The 18832-nt window shown below is 44.6% G+C and overlaps 1 protein-coding gene across 1 annotated transcript in view; it reads right to left on the bottom strand.

Annotated features, from left to right (window-relative positions):
* Positions 1-18832, bottom strand: part of KIAA0586 (KIAA0586 ortholog) — a 132381-nt gene that overhangs the window by 74531 nt on the left and 39018 nt on the right. The window contains exons 15-17 of the mRNA XM_083167290.1: positions 8815-8992; positions 7823-8008; positions 3058-3245 (exon numbers count right to left, since the gene is read on the bottom strand). Of these exons, the coding sequence (XP_083023416.1) occupies positions 3058-3245; positions 7823-8008; positions 8815-8992 (552 nt within the window). The remainder of the gene's footprint in view (positions 1-3057; positions 3246-7822; positions 8009-8814; positions 8993-18832) is intronic.

An 18832-nucleotide genomic window follows, 5' to 3' on the forward strand; every position in this document is an offset into this window, starting at 1 on the left:
CCACACACTGCTCCTCCGCTACCAGAGACAGTACACAGCCCGCGGCCAGACACAGAAGAAACCGATTCCTGACCGCACACTACTCCTTCACTACCGGAGACAGTACACAGCCCGCAGCCAGACACAGAGGGACCTGATTCCTGACCGCACACTACTCCTTCGCTACCGGAGACAGTACACAGCCAGCGGCCAGACACAGAGGGACCCGATTCCTGACCGCACACTACTCCTCCGCTACCGGAGACAGTACACAGCCAGCGGCCAGACACAGAGAGACCCGATTCCTGACCGCACACTACTCCTCCGCTACCGGAGACAGTACACAGCCAGCGGCCAGACACAGAGGGACCCGATTCCTGACCGCACACTACTCCTCCGCTACCGGAGACAGTACACAGCCAGCGGCCAGACACAGAGGGACCCGATTCCTGACCGCACACTACTCCTCCGCTACCGGAGACAGTACACAGCCAGCGGCCAGACACAGAGGGACCCAATTACTGACCACACACTGCTCCTCCACTACCAGAGACAGTACACAGCCCGCGGCCAGACACAGAAGAAACCGATTCCTGACCGCACACTACTCCTCCACTACCGGAGACAGTACACAGCCCGCAGCCAGACACAGAGGGACCTGATTCCTGACCGCACACTACTCCTTCGCTACCGGAGACAGTACACAGCCAGCGGGCAGACACAGAGGGACCCGATTCCTGACCGCACACTACTCCTCCGCTACCGGAGACAGTACACAGCCAGCAGGCAGACACAGAGGGACCCGATTCCTGACCGCACATTACTCCTCCACTACCGGAGACAGTACACAGCCAGCGGCCAGACACAGAGAGACCCGATTCCTGACCGCACACTACTCCTCCGCTACCGGAGACATCACACAGCCAGCGGCCAGACACAGAGGGGCCTGATTCCTGACCGCACACTACTCCTCCGCTCCTGGAGACAGTACACAGCCAGCGGCCAGACACAGAGGGGCCTGATTCCTGACCGCACACTACTCCTCCACTACCGGAGACAGCACACAGCCAGCAGCTAGACACAGAGGGACCCGATTCCTGACCGCACACTACTCCTCCGCTACCAGAGACAGTACACAGCCAGCGGCCAGACACAGAGGGACCCGATTCCTGACCGCACACTACTCCTCCGCTACCGGAGACAGTACACAGCCAGCGGCCAGACACAGAGGGACCCGATTCCTGACCGCACACTACTCCTCCGCTACTGGAGACAGTACACAGCCAGCAGCCAGACACAGAGGGACCCGATTCCTGACCGCACACTACTCCTCCGCTACCGGAGACAGTAAACAGCCAGCGGCCAGACACAGAGGGACCCGATTCCTGACCGCACACTACTTCTCCGCTACCGGAGACAATACACATCCAGCGGCCAGACACAGAGGGACCTGATTCCTGACCGCACACTACTCCTCCGCTACCGGAGACATCACACAGCCAGCGGCCAGACACAGAGGGACCCGATTCCTGACCGCACACTACTTCTCTGCTACCGGAGACAGTACACAGCCAGCCGCCAGACACAGAGGGGCCCGATTCCTGACCGCACACTACTCCTACGCTCCCGGAGACAGCACACAGCCAGCGGCCAGACACAGAGGGGCCTGATTCCTGACCGCACACTACTCCTCCGCTCCTGGAGACAGTACACAGCCAGCGGCCAGACACAGAGGGGCCTGATTCCTGACCGCACACTACTCCTCCACTACCGGAGACAGCACACAGCCAGCAGCCAGACACAGAGGGTCCCGATTCCTGACCGCACACTACTCCTCCGCTACCGGAGACAGTACACAGTCAGCGGCTAGACACAGAGGGACCCGATTCCTGACCGCACACTACTCCTCCACTACCAGAGACAGTACACAGCCAGCGGCCAGACACAGAGGGACCCGATTCCTGACCGCACACTACTCCTCCGCTACCGGAGACAGTACACAGCCAGCGGCCAGACACAGAGGGACCCGATTCCTGACCGCACACTACTCCTCCGCTACCGGAGACAGTACACAGCCAGCAGCCAGACACAGAGGGACCCGATTCCTGACCGCACACTACTCCTCCGCTACCGGAGACAGTAAACAGCCAGCGGCCAGACACAGAGGGACCCGATGCCTGACCGCACACTACTTCTCCGCTACCGGAGACAATACACAGCCAGCGGCCAGACACAGAGGGGCCCGATTCCTGACCGCACACTACTCCTCCGTTATTCCTTAACATAAGGATATATATATATATAGCTCACTTACACTCCACTCGTAAGTGTTGTGGATATTTCAAATTGAGAGCAGGGGGGACTCATAAATGAAAAGCCTAATGAAGGGGTACGGGAGAGAAAAAAAAGGTTGGGAACCGCTGCCATAGAGTATACAACTACAGCCTAGTCAAACTGATTCATAATACAGTCAATATTCAATCTACATTTAAAACTAAGGGGGTTATTCAGACCTGATTGCAGCCCTGTGTACGGATCATAGCATACATGCGTGAAGCCGTGCAGCGAAAAAAATCCAGCATCTATTCTGATCGCTGGCCTTACGCAAGTTGATTGACAGGAAGACGGCATTTGGGGGTAGTAACTGCCCGTTTTCTGGTAGTATCAAGGAAAACGTAGGAGTGCCCAGGCGTTTTCAGGGAAGGCGTGTGACATCAGCTCCGGCCCCGATCAGCCCGTTTCTAACGCACAGGAAGAGTCGGTTCTAAGCTACGCACAGTGGAAAAATCATCTTGCAAATGGATTTCCAGCTATTCGCCGATTGGCGTGATTTTTGCAAGCCATTTCCAGGCACTCTGCTGGGGCGGTGGCTATCTGATCGCAGAGCACTGTAATTTCGCAGAGCAGCGATCATGTCTGAATGACCCCTTAAGACATTATTATAAAGGGCCTCTTTCAGGACATTTAAGTCACAGGAAATAAAAAAAATAAAACCACAAAATAAAGACTGAAGGAGAAAGCATACAGTATCTATATACATCTATTTACAGACGATAAAAGGTTATATCGGTTATGTACCTGGACACTCAGCTGTGGGGGGTCCTTCTTCTCAGACCTCATCTCCACCACCGCTACATTGGGTTTCACAGCCTTCGCTTGGGGTTTAGGAGACACAGACGGAACAGATACATTTACCGTTACTGGACAAGGTGGACCAAGAATTACAGATGATGGTAGAGGAGCAGCCCCTTCAAACCGCGAACGCCCTGTAACCAATACAGTAGCACAAATAAATATACACCGTCATTATTTCACGCCCTTATTCGCACATTCACCTGACAACTTATCACTACACGTCCCAGCATGCCTTGCCACAGTTTTGCTATTAGGGAATACTAAAACCCAGGCAAGGCATGCTGGGATGTGTAGTTTAACAACAGCTGGAGGGCCACAGTAAATTCCAGACAGGACTTCCTCCTGGCTTGTATTGCTCATGAACAGACTGGCACTCTGGCCCTTATTCAGATCTGATTGCAGTATAAATTTGTTCTCAGAATGGCCAAAACGATGCTGCACTGCAGGTGGGGCAGATGTAACATGTACAGAGAAAGTTAGATTTGGGGGAGTTATTTTTTTTCTGTGCAGGGTAAATACTGACTGCTTTATTGTTACACTGCAATTTAGATTTCAGTTTCAACACACCCCACCCAAAATTAACTCTCTATGCACACGTTACATCTGCCCCGCAGCATGGTTTTGCCCATTTTGAGAACAAATTTGTACTGAGCTCAGATCTGAATAATGGCCTCTGAGTGGTGTTCCAAGAACTCTTACTGGAAAGTGACATTTGGGACTATCCGCAGAAGGAAAGTGCTCACCATTATGGCATTCTTCATAACTTTTTGGCAGGCCACTCACAGTGAAGGGGCAAAATGACTGTAAACCATTAACTATTATTGTACTTTTCCTTGCCAGGGATGTTCCTCTAGAGATTTAAAATAGCACTTTTAATTCTAGCCAGAATGGTAAAAAAACATTTAACTGTCTCATGTGAGCTTATTGACACACTAGATTGTCGTAGCGTACAAGGACCAGCAAGATCTGGCATCACTGACCTGGCAAAGTGTTTTTCTCTACCCTAGGAGGATTCACTTGAGACTGCCAAATATTAAGGGGTATCTGGATCTCTAGCAAGTACTTCTAGTACTGTGAAAGGAAATAACTCTACAGGGCTCAGGGGCAAACGCAGGATTTTCAGAAGGGGGTTTCCAGAGGGGCGGAGCAAAGCACGGAGATGGACACTTAGGTGACCCAGTATATGCCGGGTCAGTTAAAGTATTATAGATAGACCAATTGTATAATAATAATAATAATAATAAAATATATATATATATATATATATATATATATATATATATATATATATATATATATATATATATATATGCGTATTCAGCCTGGCACTCCACGAGTGGCTGTTTGCAGCTGCCGCGGGTGCCTTCCAATCCCAATAGATAAACAGTAGTATGAAACAAATAGAGGCACTCCAGCGGTCTTGGTGAAAAAGCAAAAGTTTACTGTGAAACAGACGTTTCGGGGATATACACACCCCTTCTTCAAGTGTACAATAACCATTATTATTATTATTGTACACTTGAAGAAGGGGTGTGTATATCCCCGAAACGTCTGTTTCACAGTAAACTTTTGCTTTTTCACCAAGACCGCTGGAGTGCCTCTTTGTTTCATACTACTGTATATATATATATATATATATATATATATATATAGCAGGGTTGGATATTCCAATAAGGGCACTCACCAGTAAATCATGAAAAGTTTATTCAGGGTACATTACCAATCAGGCATAGTCGTCAGTCTACGTTTCGGCCACCAGGTGGCCTTTCTCAAGACAGGTCAGCTTAGACATCCACACAGTACAAGAGTCAGTACTGTGTGGATGTCTAAGCTGACCTGTCTTGAGAAAGGCCACCTGGTGGCCGAAACGTAGACTGACGACTATGCCTGATTGGTAATGTACCCTAAATAAACTTTTCATGATTTACTGGTGAGTGCCCTTATTGGAATATCCAACCCTGCTATAAATTGGGACACATTGTGTCACCTTAAAGGAGCACCGCGACTTGTTACATTGTTGGCTGGGAGTGCGGAATGACAGAATCTATATATATATATATATATATATATATATACACATATACACACATAGATACATACATACAGGGGCTTTAACAGCAGTGTAGACCCCTGGGCATAGCAATGTATTGGGGCCCCTACCTATCCTCCAGCGGTAGGGGTGGGGGAAGCTTTGATGTCCCCCGGGTGGTAGGGGGTATTATATCAACCGATCAGCATGTAGGGCCTGGATCAGTAATTTCCACTAATTACCCTTTTACTGCACAGATGGTGGGAGATGGGGTGGGAGAAGGGGGCATTGGGCTGAATGAAGGGGCCCTGATACATAACTTCCAGGGTGGTAGAGGGTGTTTAATACGCAGAGGAGGGGTGTATAGTGGAGTGGGCTTATTATTCATAATTTTCTGGGGGGAGGACAGCTTGCTTGACTGAAGATGTCTCCAGTTCCCAAAAATAGATTTCTTAGATTTTAATGGAATTGAAAACTAGAGAATCCCACCTACCAAATGATATTGGTGACTAGGGGATCAGAGTTCAGGAGGCAGAGCAATCCGCCAACCAGTATATAAAACTACATACCAGGTGTGTGGAGCTGGAGCAGTAACCAGCTGCTGGAAGGCTGATATCTCTGGTTCTGGGAACAGTAGAGACAAGCTACTAGTGTCCCTCACAGGGGGAGAGTCACAGCTTTTGGAATATACCCTCAGAAAAACTCTAAGTTAGACAGAACCTGAAATATCTGACTGGGAAGAGCAATTAACAGGCTTGGATGGGGACCACTGTTTGATGTCAGATATCTCCGGTTTCCAAGGGCCGATTTTCAAAATTCTTGTAGCCATGGAAAGAGGGGACTCTCAGCTTTCAGACTAGGGCCCTTAGACTCCTGGGGGGGTTTCTGGGTACTCATAAACCCCCCCTGCGTGCGCTACTGGGGCTGTTGGGGAAACAGATGTAAATGACCAAAGTTGCACTACTGTAAGCATGATGCTTTGAAACAGCCTTCAGGTCCCCCATAGATAAATGCACCATCACCAACAGGCTTCCTCCAATGCTTCCACCTTCAGTGTCACCTGCCACCTTAATATACTAAGGATCAGTGGGTTATAGGAGAGAAAGGTCTAATTGTTTCAAGACAGGCCTCTCTAGCTGTTGTAAAACGAAACATCCCAGCATTCCCTGCGACTAGTAAACACTGAAATGGCTGCAGAGCATGCTGGGATGTGTTGTTTCCCATCAGCTGGAGAGCCGCAGCTTGTTCTAGGTCCTAGAAGACACAGCATAACCCACCATTGCTGTCCCCCGATTGCTGATGGATAAACTACATTAATATAAGACTAGTGTCCCGCTGCAAGAACCGGCTGTGGCTCACATCTCCCATGTACAGCCACCAAACACAAGTACATTGAATTCTACATTTGACATGTGCTGGACAGACCCAGACTGGTTGATGCAAGTGGTCTCGTTTTTTTTAGTAACCACAGAAAAGAAATGAATAGATATTGATCATAAAATGTAAAAAACCAGTAAAATGCAGATTTAACGGCTAAATGAGAACCCTTTTGTTCCTAGAGGAGTAGGTGGAGGCTGGCTTCCAGAGTCATGTGAGGTGACCTGTATAGGATGGATATGTCTGGGAGAACATCCTGAAGTGACATCTAGTGGCAGGAATAAGAATGCATCATTCAAAGCTCTTTCCTTATAGCGCTGTTTACAGTAATGTCACTCGACTTGGCCACCTCTGGGGGTATCCATCTTTTTACCGACTGTCAGAATATTTCCCATCGGCCAATTCAATCATCGGTATTCCATCGTCTGACTGTCAGAAACTGTCCCGACAGTCGGAAAGCCTGTGGATCGCAAAAAAACTTTGCGGATTGTCGAAAACGGACGAGGATTCGACAACTAGAGGTTATCGTCGACAGTGTAGATTCGACTTATTTAGAAAACAAGCACTAGCCCGCCATTTCCCCGACATTCTCCCCCCCCCCCCCCTTCTCAGGTGTCTTGGTGTCTAAGGACTAGGCTTATAATGCCTGGGATACGGCCCTTAGGTAGACATGAATTAGGTTGACACCTAAAATAGGTTGACATGGCTAAGGTCGACATTCAAAAAGTCAACATCAAATTTTCATGTTTTTTTAGCCGCCATGCGGTGTTTTATACCCTACCATCCACTACAGCGTGGAGGGAGAATAAAATAGTGCGCCGACATTCGGGACAAAAACCAGTGAAAAACTCATGTCGACCTTTTCACTGTCGACCTAATGCTTGTTGATCTACCGACCCTGTCAACCTTAGCCACGTCGACTTAAGCCCTGTCTACCTTCAGTCTGCGACCTAGTGAATATCGATCCTTCATGCAGCCGACCCTATGACCCTTACCCATAATGCCTCATGTCATCGAACGACAACAATGATTTTGTTCAAAATGAAACATCCAGTCTGACGACATGTGCGTTCCCAAACTGTCCGCCAGAGGGCGCTTGCCACGGATTGGTGGTCCAAGACCACATACCAACAACCAATCACATGATATGGGGACAAACCGAAAGCTTCCCCCTGTCCACCACCACATAACTGACCCCAAGGATGACAGGACACTGTACTTAATCATTCTATATGGATTTCTCAGTTAGAAGCTTTTGGCCTAGGGACGTCCTGATAAAAGTTTCGGAACCATGTCTCTTACCTAGTGGAATAGCCATTGGGATGAGATGCCCCTCCATAGGAACGCACGAGGTATCGGTCTCCCTGGTTGGACTGAACACATACTGGGGCCCATAATCCTTTGGTACTGATAAATCAGGCGATTTGGTAACGACTCTCGTTAGCTCAGAAGAATGGGTCTGTATCTTAGCAGACTTTACCTTGACACCTAGGAAATAAATAACATAACCTACGTATCACATTGCACACATAAAACAATTGGCTTTTTAAATACATGGGAAAATTAAGCTTTGCAATTCTGTATTTGTACGTTGAGAAGAAAGAGAAAAGTACTCTCTTTTTTGGGGGGCACGGCTTTGGAAAAAATATTATTTTAAGTTTTAGTATTTAAAACTTAACTTTTAATATTATTACAAATTAGGAATAAAATTGACACACAATGACACGGACAACACACAAATAACACACACAAATAACACACACAGAGGGAGTAGATAGGGAGTGCTCTACCCAAAATACACCTTCCGAAATATGGCAATAATCTTAATATGTTGTACATAATAATTCAATATGCACAATCAAAAATTGAATATTAATCTGACTAGGTGAGGGGGCACTAACTGATAGATATCAATTTGTGCCCCCTCACCTGGGCATATTGGTGCTGTAATTAGTACGTGTGTTATTTTGTTGTATTTGAAAGTCTTTTGTTCAGACCTTGGTCAATGTGCCCCTAAAAATGTGCTTTAACCCCTTGAGTGGTGGGTTTTTATGGGGCAGGACAAACCTACCAGGTACTACTGGAAGGTACAAAATGAGTCTCACTAAAAAAATTGGTAGTGGTACAGAGTGGTTCCGGGTTGATAGATCTACGCTGCTTAGAGACAGTCAATAGGCCTATCCCAAAAATGTCAATATTAAAATATTGGATGCTAAAATTCAACGCATTCTGGCACAATTAAACTTCATTTCAAAATGTTTTGGAACTTTTGGTCCCTTTTCCAAGTCACTTACCTCTTACAGTCTCCAGAACTTTAGGCCTTAGTGGTTTGGACTTAGGAGGGGGAGATTTAAATCGAAGGTATGGTCCCTGTCGGAGAGTGCTGCGGTGTCCCTGGTACACAGGTATCCCGTACACCCGGTTCAGGACTTCTTCATCCATCACAGAAGACTCATTGACCTTCTGAGTCACCTAGATAAATCCCATGGGATAAGGTGAGACACACGAGGCTGCAGTAACAGTGAGGCAGATGTATTAAGCCTTAACAAGAGATAAATGCAAGGGTGATAAGGAGAGATAAACGTCCAGCCAATCAGCTCCTTACTGACTTTTTTCAAACACAGCCTGTAACATGGCAGTTAGCAGCTGATTGGCTGGACGTTTATCTTTCCTTATCACCCTTGCATTTATCTCTTGTTTTTTTTTTTTTTTTTAAATATTTATTTATCAATTTTCAGAAAAAATACATACATCAGACATGATCATATATCGTGCATGTCTACATAAAAAATCATACAATACAAAAAACAAAATAAAATAAAAAAAACAAGCTTACAATACAATACAATTTCATACAGTATATCATAACTTACATATATACAATTTCCGGCTTTGTTATCTCTCACCTAACGCCACCTTTCTTTTTTTTTTTTTGCATTCACATCCGGACCCAGTTATCTCTCACATAACTAGTGTCCCTCATTCTACTTTCATTCAAACAAAACTTACAAATATACTTCATCCATACATACATACATAAATATAACATGGAAAGGTAAATACCTCTTCATAAAAATTACATCTCAAGTATTACGTCACAGATATTTCATCCTGCGTGTTGGTGTGCTATTAGTAAAATTCCTATAAATAAAGATCTGTTTAGAGTGGCGGTTATCTAGACCTGAGGTTGCCTTCTTTTTATCCTTATACTTATATTCCCTTTTTCTATTTCTTTTATCGATGTTCTCCTGGGTTTGTCTATATTTTTCTTTATACTTTATCTCTCTCTTATTTATTTCTTCTGGTTACCTACCCATTTTCTACTGTACATTTCTTGTTACTATATTTATTACTTTATCTCCTAAGCTGTTTTATTCCTCCCCCTCCTTGTTACTATCTTACTATTGGTTTTAGAATGGTTGTTTACCCGCTTGTGCTATTTCCCTTTCATACCAAGAAGTTGTTTGGATATTTGATCTTAGAGTGTTTTTTAGATCTGCAGGTAATGATTTAATATGTGGTAACCAAACAGAGAAAAATTTCTTTATTTTTTCTTCTTTTCTCAGTGACATTTCTAGCCAGTCCATCTGGAACAGATGAGTGATTCGGGGTTCCAACAATGCTATTCCCAATGTACTGGCCGATATCCACTGAGATAGAATTGTTTTCCTTGCCGCCGCGAATATCTTTGTTAATAATATTTTTTGTCCCTGTGTTAGACTTAAAGCATTTACTCCCGGGATTATGTCCCAAAGGGCCCATTCTGGGGTGAGAGGACAATCAATTTGATATCTAGACATTATATATCGGCTAATTTCTATCCAGAATGCCTTAACCTCTGGGCATTGCCACATACAGTGCATTATGTCTGCCTCTGGTGCTTTGCATTTAAAGCAGGTCGATTCTGATGTTATGCCCATCTGCATTCTGCGTTTAGGTGTATAATACGCCCTGTGTAGCATTTTATACTGCATTTCTGCGTATGTAGCCGAGACTAAGTTTTTATTTATACGAATGAACGCATTTAATAACTCCTGTAGCTGTATATTTGGGAGGTCTATTAGCCATTTTGTCAAACCTATGTTTACTCCTTCTAATATTATTTGTTTCTTAATATGTCCATATATTACTGAGGTTGTATTTAATCTGTTTTCCCTCCGCCGTATCATATTGTCTAACCCCTGTATCTTTTTCAATATTGGTGTTTTATTCAGTACTCTCATCACATGGCTTCTTATCTGAAAGTATATATATATAGGTATTGATATATTCTCATATTTTTCACATAAGGCTTGATATGGCATTATAGTTGTACAATCGTTATCTAACACATGTGACAGCAAGCTTAATCCCGCCTTGTTGTATTTTTTAACCATTTTAGCATCCTGCAATATCACTGTGTCGGTTGACATATCATAAAATAAAGGTTGGAAAATCGTATTATAAGTAGACATTCCCATTTTGGTTCTGGCCATTCTCCAGGCCCTACATGCTGACATCAACAACAAATTACTGGATACATTCGGCGGGTACTTTGATGGTCTCATGTGCAATAAACTTATTAAGGGTATCTCGTTACAGAAGGCCTGTTCAAGAGCCAAGTTTACATAGTTCTCCGTCGAATGTATCCAGTCTATCCCATATCTGAGATTTGCTGCTAAAGTATAGCTCTTAATACATGGGAGGTTGATGCCTCCTAATGAGGTCTTTTGAGTTAATTTATACAACGATATTCGGGGTTTTTTTCCTTCCCATATAAATTTGCTACTCGCCCTATTTAAAATCTGGATGTCTGAATCTTTAATCAAACCGGGTAACATTTGAATGACATACAGTAAACGCGGAAATGAAACCATTTTAATGAGATGGCATCTTCCAATATACGACAATGGGAGTGTCTGCCATGATCTGTAGTCTGCCAGCACTCTTTTTATTATGGGTATATAATTAGCAGAGTACAGGTCATTTGGGTCCCTAGTTATAACCAGTCCGAGATATGTAATAGAATGTTCTGCCCAGAGAAATGGGAAATCATGGGCCCACCCCATTTTCGCACCTTCATTTAATTCTAATGCTTTAGTTTTGGATTTATTAATTATAAACCCTGATATCTGTTCAAATTCAGATAGTGTTTGCAGAAAGCTGGGGAAGGCCTCTTGGGGGTTGGCAAAGTATAGAAGAAGATCGTCTGCGTATGCTGATACCTTCAATTCTACGGATCCCACCTGCACACCCCGCCAGTCTGACTGCAAATAGAATGTTCTAATTAGAGGATCAATCGCCAAATTAAATAATAAAGGGGATAAAGGGCAGCCCTGTCTGGTACCTCGGGTCAGTCCAAAGTAAGAAGTATTTAGACCATTTATCGTCAGACAGGCTGTGGGTGAGGCATATAGACTTCGAAAGAGAGTAACAAATCCCACCCCCAGTCTTTGCATATGGAATACCCTTAACAGGTGTGACCAGGACACTCTGTCAAAGGCCTTATCGGCATCACAACTCAATAATAAAGATTTACCCCCCACTAAGAGTTTGGATTGTATCTGGGCTGCTATTACCTGGCGGATATTATGTACCGATGATCTGCCCTGTATAAAGCCTGTTTGTGCAGGATGCAATAATTTTGGTAGTACTGATTGTAGTCTTTGGGCTATGATGGTCGTTAATATTTTCAAATCCTGATTTAACAGTGAAATAGGCCTGTATGATGTTACATGATTTGGATTTTTGCCTGCTTTCAATAGTACAATAATCCGGGCTTGATTAAATCCTGCCGGTGGTGCATTACCTGACAAAATGTGGTTAAATAAGGTGAGTAAATGTGTTGTTAGCTGAGGTAATAGTAATTTATAATATTCTGCATTTAGTCCGTCCGGACCCGGAGATTTGCCTTTAGCCAGTTTTTTAATAACGGATTTAAATTCCATTTCGGTCACGGGGTCCACCAGCATATCGCTCTCTGTCTGCGTTAGTGTTGGGAGTCTGGCTTTTTTTAGGAAATTCATCCCCAAGGATGGGTAATCTTGGGGTGAGGAATACAGATTTTTATAATAATCAAGAAAAGCATCTGCTATTTTCCCTGTACTGCTGCTCTTTTCTCCCTCCTCTGAAATAATTTCCGATATCCGAGTTATTGGACGTCTACCTCTTACTACTGATGCTAATAACCGTCCTGCTTTGTTTCCCCAACGAAAATATCTGTGCTTTTGGAGGTCTATGTAATGTTGAGCCTTTTCTGTACATGTGGTGTCATAAAGTGCCTTTGTTTCCGTAAATACACGTCGTGTTTCCTGGTTATTGTCATCCAGCATTGCAGCATAAGAAGATGATACGGCAGCACTAAGTTCTCTACACCTGCTGTTTAAGATTTTTCGTTTGGCTGCCACATATGCTATTATGTGGCCGCGCATTACAGGTTTAGATGCTGCCCAAAATAGATTTATGTTGTCCAGGTGCTGAGCATTATCATTTACATAATTTAAGTAGTGCTGCTGCATGGCTGAATGAAAATCAGGCGACTCCGATAAATATGTGGGGAACCTCCAATTGTAAGATTGGGTAATCGGTGATGGGAGCATTAATTCGAACCATGTGGGAGCATGGTCCGATATTGCTATTGCCTCTATTTTAGAGCATTTTACCCTAGATAATAATGCGGTTGGTATGAGCCAATAGTCTATTCTAGTAGACGTGTGATGTGGGTGTGAGTAAAAAGTATATTCTTTATCCACTGGATGTTGGTATCTCCATGGATCTGTCAACTCCAGTGAGTTTATCAACATATGCAAAGCTGGGTGTGGTGTATCCCTGATAATATTGTTAGATTTATCTAAGGATTGTTGTTGTGTTACATTAAAATCTCCCCCCAGTATTATTTTACCTTCTGCCCATCCCTGTAACTGAACAAATATCTCGGTAAAAAAGGCCCTGTTAGGTCCTGTAGGGGCATAGAGTGTAGCTATTGTAAATAGCTCTCCCTCCAGTTTCATTTTAAGAAACAGATATCTACCTTCTGGATCTTGTAGTTTATCTACCACCTCATGTCTCAGGGTTTTATTTATTACAACCATTACCCCTCGCTTCTTGGTCACAAAAGAGGAGGTAAAGTACTCTGAAAACCAGTTGTCTTTAAATGTATTGGGATCTCCCTCTCTCCAGTGGGTTTCTTGTAAAACTGCCACATCAGGTCTGAACCGTTTTAAATGTTGTGAAACTTTTCTCCTTTTGAGGGGGGAATTCATCCCCTCCACATTCCACGTCAGAAACTTTATAGTAGTGCGGGTGATCGTTGTGTTACTAGAAATCATAACCATCTATGCCAAATTTCCGATCTCTGCCCCTTATTTTCCAATCTCTAAATGGGTAGCTCCCCTTCCCGACCCACCGAACTGCTTTCCTGAAGGGGTACCTGCTTTTTCTCGTTTGTTGGGTTATATCTGTAGGCCCCTCTATCTTTTTATTTTGTTTGAAATTTCCAATTCCAAATCTAGACCGTGCATACCAGTTAAGATATATTTCTATCCCCTTATATCTTATATTATGCAGTGAGCATTTTATTCTTTCTTTACCTAATGCCAACAATATGTACAATACTCCTTTTATCCCACTATTATTCCTAAACAACAAAGTAATTACATGTTTAACATCGTGCCTATTTAAGTGCCTTTCTGTGCTATCAATTACTGTTTTATAATAAAAAGGCCCCTCCGGCCATTTATTTTGCTTTGCAAACAAGTGAATCTTAAATACCAATTTTTGTAAGCTTTTTTTTTTAGTATCAAGTGTCATAACGTGTAACACTATGAGTATATATAATACCTCTATTCTAAACAACTTTATCTTGGTATATGGCTGAAAAACCATATATTTACCGTATCGTGTCCATTTTACATGTGCTTCTATATTGTTAATTATTTCTATGAAATGAATCAAAAAAAAGAAAAAAAGGAAAAGAAAAAAGAAAAACAAAAAAAAACATCATTCCTGTGCAAAACAGTGTCATCATCGTGCTCCCCTTTTAAAGGCATTTTGCTCGGACTATTTTGTCCTTATCGGTCTCCTTCCTTAGATAGTGGTGTGGGTCCTTTAAGAATGGAGTCCACCCATACTTGTGCCAGTGTAGGAGTTTCAAAAAAATACGTTTTGCCATCTTGTGATATCCGAAGTTTAGCCGGGTAGAGAAGTGCAAATCTAATGCCCGCTTCGAATAAAGATTTACAAATTGGAGAGTATTCCTTTCGTTTCATCGCTACCTGATGTGAAAAGTCTTGGAATAAAAGCAATTTATTTCCTTGATGATATAACTCTCCTTTCTTTCTGTAGGCTTCTAGGATCATCACTTTATCCAGATAGTTCAAAAATTTTAAGATTACTGGTCGGGGTCTTCGTCGTTCCACTTGATTGTCCGGGCCAATTCTATGTGCCCTCTCAATCAGTATAGCACCTGATTCTGGTAGACACTTTAATTCACTTGGCAGCCATTTTGATACAAATTCCAGCAGCTCTCTTTGTTTTATGGTTTCTGGCAAACCAATCAGGCGCAAGTTATTTCTTCTGTTTCGATTTTCCTGGTCCTCTAATTTACTTTGAATGGCTGAAATTGCTGCCTTCTGTGACACTATGATGGTTTTAGCTTCTAGCAATTCGTCCTCCAGGTTGGATACTCGCTGCTCAATTTCTGTAAATCTCGGGCCGTATTCACGAAGCTGCGTGACTGCTGACTCAATTGCTTCTTTGAGACCTGCTAGCTTCTCATCAAGCAAAGGGGACAAAATAGCTGTGATTTCTTGTGCCGTGACGGCCGTAGCTGCGCTATACGTGGGAGAGTTTATGTTTTTGGAAATGGCGGGGTTAGGGGAGGCAGGTGGGCTAGTCACATATGAGGATTGCTGCTTAGTGTCCTTTCCTTTACCAGCTTTTCCACTTCTGGCCTTTTGGCCCACAAATTTGTCCATTGTTTTAATCACCCAGAGCAGTCTATATATGAGAACAAAACAATCTTTGCTTTTCCCAAAACGATCCGTGACAAAGTATCTCACTCTGAGATGCGGAAACTAATTTATTACGTGGCAGGGTACAGTTGCTAAGGGGCGGCACTGTATCTCAATGTAATAGTCACAGAGTAATTACTGAAAAAGGCAGCAAAAGCTCTCAGTCCCTTCAGCCAGCGTACCTCTCTCTTAGCCCTTCCAGTACCTTTCTGCCTCCTCAGGCACAGCTGCTCACTTCAGTTTTTAATGAAAACCTAACTTGTTGTGTGGCAGGGTACATTTACTAAGGGGCAACAAATTATCTCAATGTAACAGTCACAAAGTAAATGAGTACCTTTCTGCCTCCTCAGGCACAGCTGCTCACTTCCATTTAGGGTGTACTGCAGTCCCCCTCTGCCTTCTCTGGCCTCCCCGCTGTTGTACTTCGTGCTCTGTTTCCAGGGTGCACCACGCAGCTCCACCAGTGCAATCCCCCTCCGCCCTCTCTGACCCCCGCCGCCGCTGTGCTCCGTGCCTCGTCCGCTCCCAGAGTGCACCACACGCACTGTATCGCTTCCTCCGTCCCAGTGCCTTCAATACAGCAGACAGTCTCTCCTGCCGGTGACCGAGGCGAGCTCTCCTTGCTGCCGCGTCTGCTCCCAGAGTGCGCCGCACGCACCGCTCCACTTCCTCCGTCCCAGCGCCTCCAACACGTCAGACAGCCTCACCCGCCGGTGACTGAGGTGAGCTTTCTTTGCTGTCCCGTTTCTGATGCCGCCGAATAGCCGCTTATATCTGTTAGCGGCTTTCCCTGGCCTCTAGGTTCCGTGGTGTGTCAGGCTGTTTGTGGGGGAGCTGGGGATCTCCCTCTTCTTGCCCCACTCTATCTCGCTGGCTCCTAGTTGTTTATGGAGCTTTTCCTCCGGATTAACACGCCTCTCTCTGGCCGTAGTCAGAGCCGGAGCCGAGAGCTCACTCTGAGATGCGACCTCTCACTTGGTCCGCCCACCGGAACTCCGCATTTATCTCTTGTTAAAGCTTTATACATCTGCCCCAGTATTTGTTATGCAGAGTGATATGCGGCTCGTCTGTAATTGCAACTGTGGGCGGTATATCTGTGCCGCTATTTACGCCGGCAGAAAAAGCAGCACTCGTCTCTACTCAATGCGCCCGTTTCCAACAGTATTGAAGGCTTTCACATTCGTTTATTTTTTTTAAGTCAAATCTAAACTGTCGGACACAATTGTCAATTTTGTGGCCAATTCTGACAATTTATTTGCCGTACTAACAAAACGCGGCCGTTCCGACACTCAGGATATTGAACACCGACTGTCGAATTACAGTCGGCAAGGGTAGAAAACAGCCATGCTTCCAACTGTTGGGAACATCCCGGCAGTCAGATTCGGGATTGAATACCTCCTGGATGTGCATAGTAATGTCTATTTCCCTATAGATTGTAAGCTTGCGAGCAGGGCCCTCATACCTTTGGCTGTCTGTAAATACCCAGTTTGTTGTATCACTGTCTCCTATTGTAAAGTGTAGCGGAATATGCTGCGCTATATAAGAAACTGTTAATAAATAAATATGAGATACCTGGCAGAGAACAGCAGTTGTACGATGCACACCATTCCTGGTCTACGGTACTAGGCCTACAACATCTCGCACAGATATGCTGCTGACACCGAGTTACCGGCTACCTGCTGCACTTCTCTAACAGGTCAGGCGCTATCTAAACATCTTCATCACCGAGGGGTCATTTGTAGGGAAGTGTTGTGGGGATTAGCGATGATGGATTGCTCCTGTGTCACACTGGGGCAGTGTTTACATGAGCCTAATGTATTTTCCAGCCACCTTCTCTGCACGTGATCCCAGAGTAAAAGGATGAGACTTCAGCAGAAAGCAAATACGCTTTCAGTCCATAGGGGTAATTCAGGCCTGAACGCACAGCTGCAAATTCGCACAGCACCTGATTATGGATACACTGCGCATGTGTACGGTTCTCAGTACGTACGTGCATGGCCGTCCTGCAACTTTTTGTGAACGCTCACCGTTCGCAAGATGATTGACAGAAAGTAGGCGTGTGTGTGTGTGTGTGTGTGTGGGTGGAATCCGGCCGTTTCATGGGAGTTCTAAGAAAAACGCTAGGCGTGGCTAGGAAAGTAGTGGGAGTGTCCAGGAAAATGCTGGGAGTGCCTGAGCATTTTAAGGGGAGGGTGTGTGACATCAGCTACAGGCCGCATATGCCCTTATCTATCGCACTGCAAAGTAAGTCTTGGCTTACGCAGTGCCTGCGATGACTGGTGCCCAGTGTAAAAATCATTTGTTACGATGGGTTTTGGACATTTTCGTACAGCTGCGTATGGATGTGAAGCCATACACACCGTTTGCACATTGATTCGCAAGACAGGATTTCTCTAGCGGGCGTAAATGACCATTGGTCGAGCAAATTTGCAGCCGTGTGTCCAGGTCTGAATGAGGCCCATAGTCATTACCTATTCCCTTATCCATTTATTCAATGTCATTCATGATTGTCCCCACAAAACAGATGGATATATTTAGTAAAAGTAGGAGAATGGGGAAGAAGAGGACGGTGCACGTAATTAACAAAACAAAAACAAACCCACCCAATGGAAATACAGCAAGACATACGTACTGTTAACTTCATTTAAGTAATCAGGCTTATGATATTTTCCTGGTATAATGTTCTAATGATATACAGAAGTTATAACATCCACCAACGCTTCCTGTCTACAGTATATATAAGTTTTTACCAATGAGCACGTTCTGTGTTATAAAGGCCACAGATTATTTCCTATACCAAGTCCCGCTGTGCTTTATATCCAGTCTCACACACAATATACCAGTGTTGCAGATCAAATTAAATCAGCACAGTTCTAGTCGCATTGTGTTGCAAATAAGTCACGTTATAGGTACCAAAAAGACATCCAAGGCTAGCTGGCGAGTTGACCGCACCGGCCCTCTCTACCTTGCTGGTGATGGGGGAATAGATGCCACACGTACTGCACCTATTCACATTAAAGGGGGACCTTTGGGGAAGTAGGTGCTGGCCATGCCCCCTTTAGTGATGCAGACACTTGGGGTAAGGCACAATAGTGATGTAGCAAGGCCTCGCCCACTCACTGGAAGGTCATTACATCTTTTTGCAGTCAACAGGCACTGGCCACCCAACCGGTGCACGCTGCCTCGAACCACATCCTAGCTGGAACATTATTATTATATACAAGGCCAACCTGATGTAGAGGTCCCAGCGGATGAACTAGAGATTAAAGGGGCCCATTTATCCTTGATTGCGCAGAATATTACCACCCAGGATTGCATTGTA

The sequence above is a fragment of the Crinia signifera genome, chromosome 12 (genome assembly GCF_055691185.1).
Source record: "Crinia signifera chromosome 12, ASM5569118v1, whole genome shotgun sequence".
In the NCBI taxonomy this organism is placed as follows: domain Eukaryota; kingdom Metazoa; phylum Chordata; class Amphibia; order Anura; family Myobatrachidae; genus Crinia; species Crinia signifera.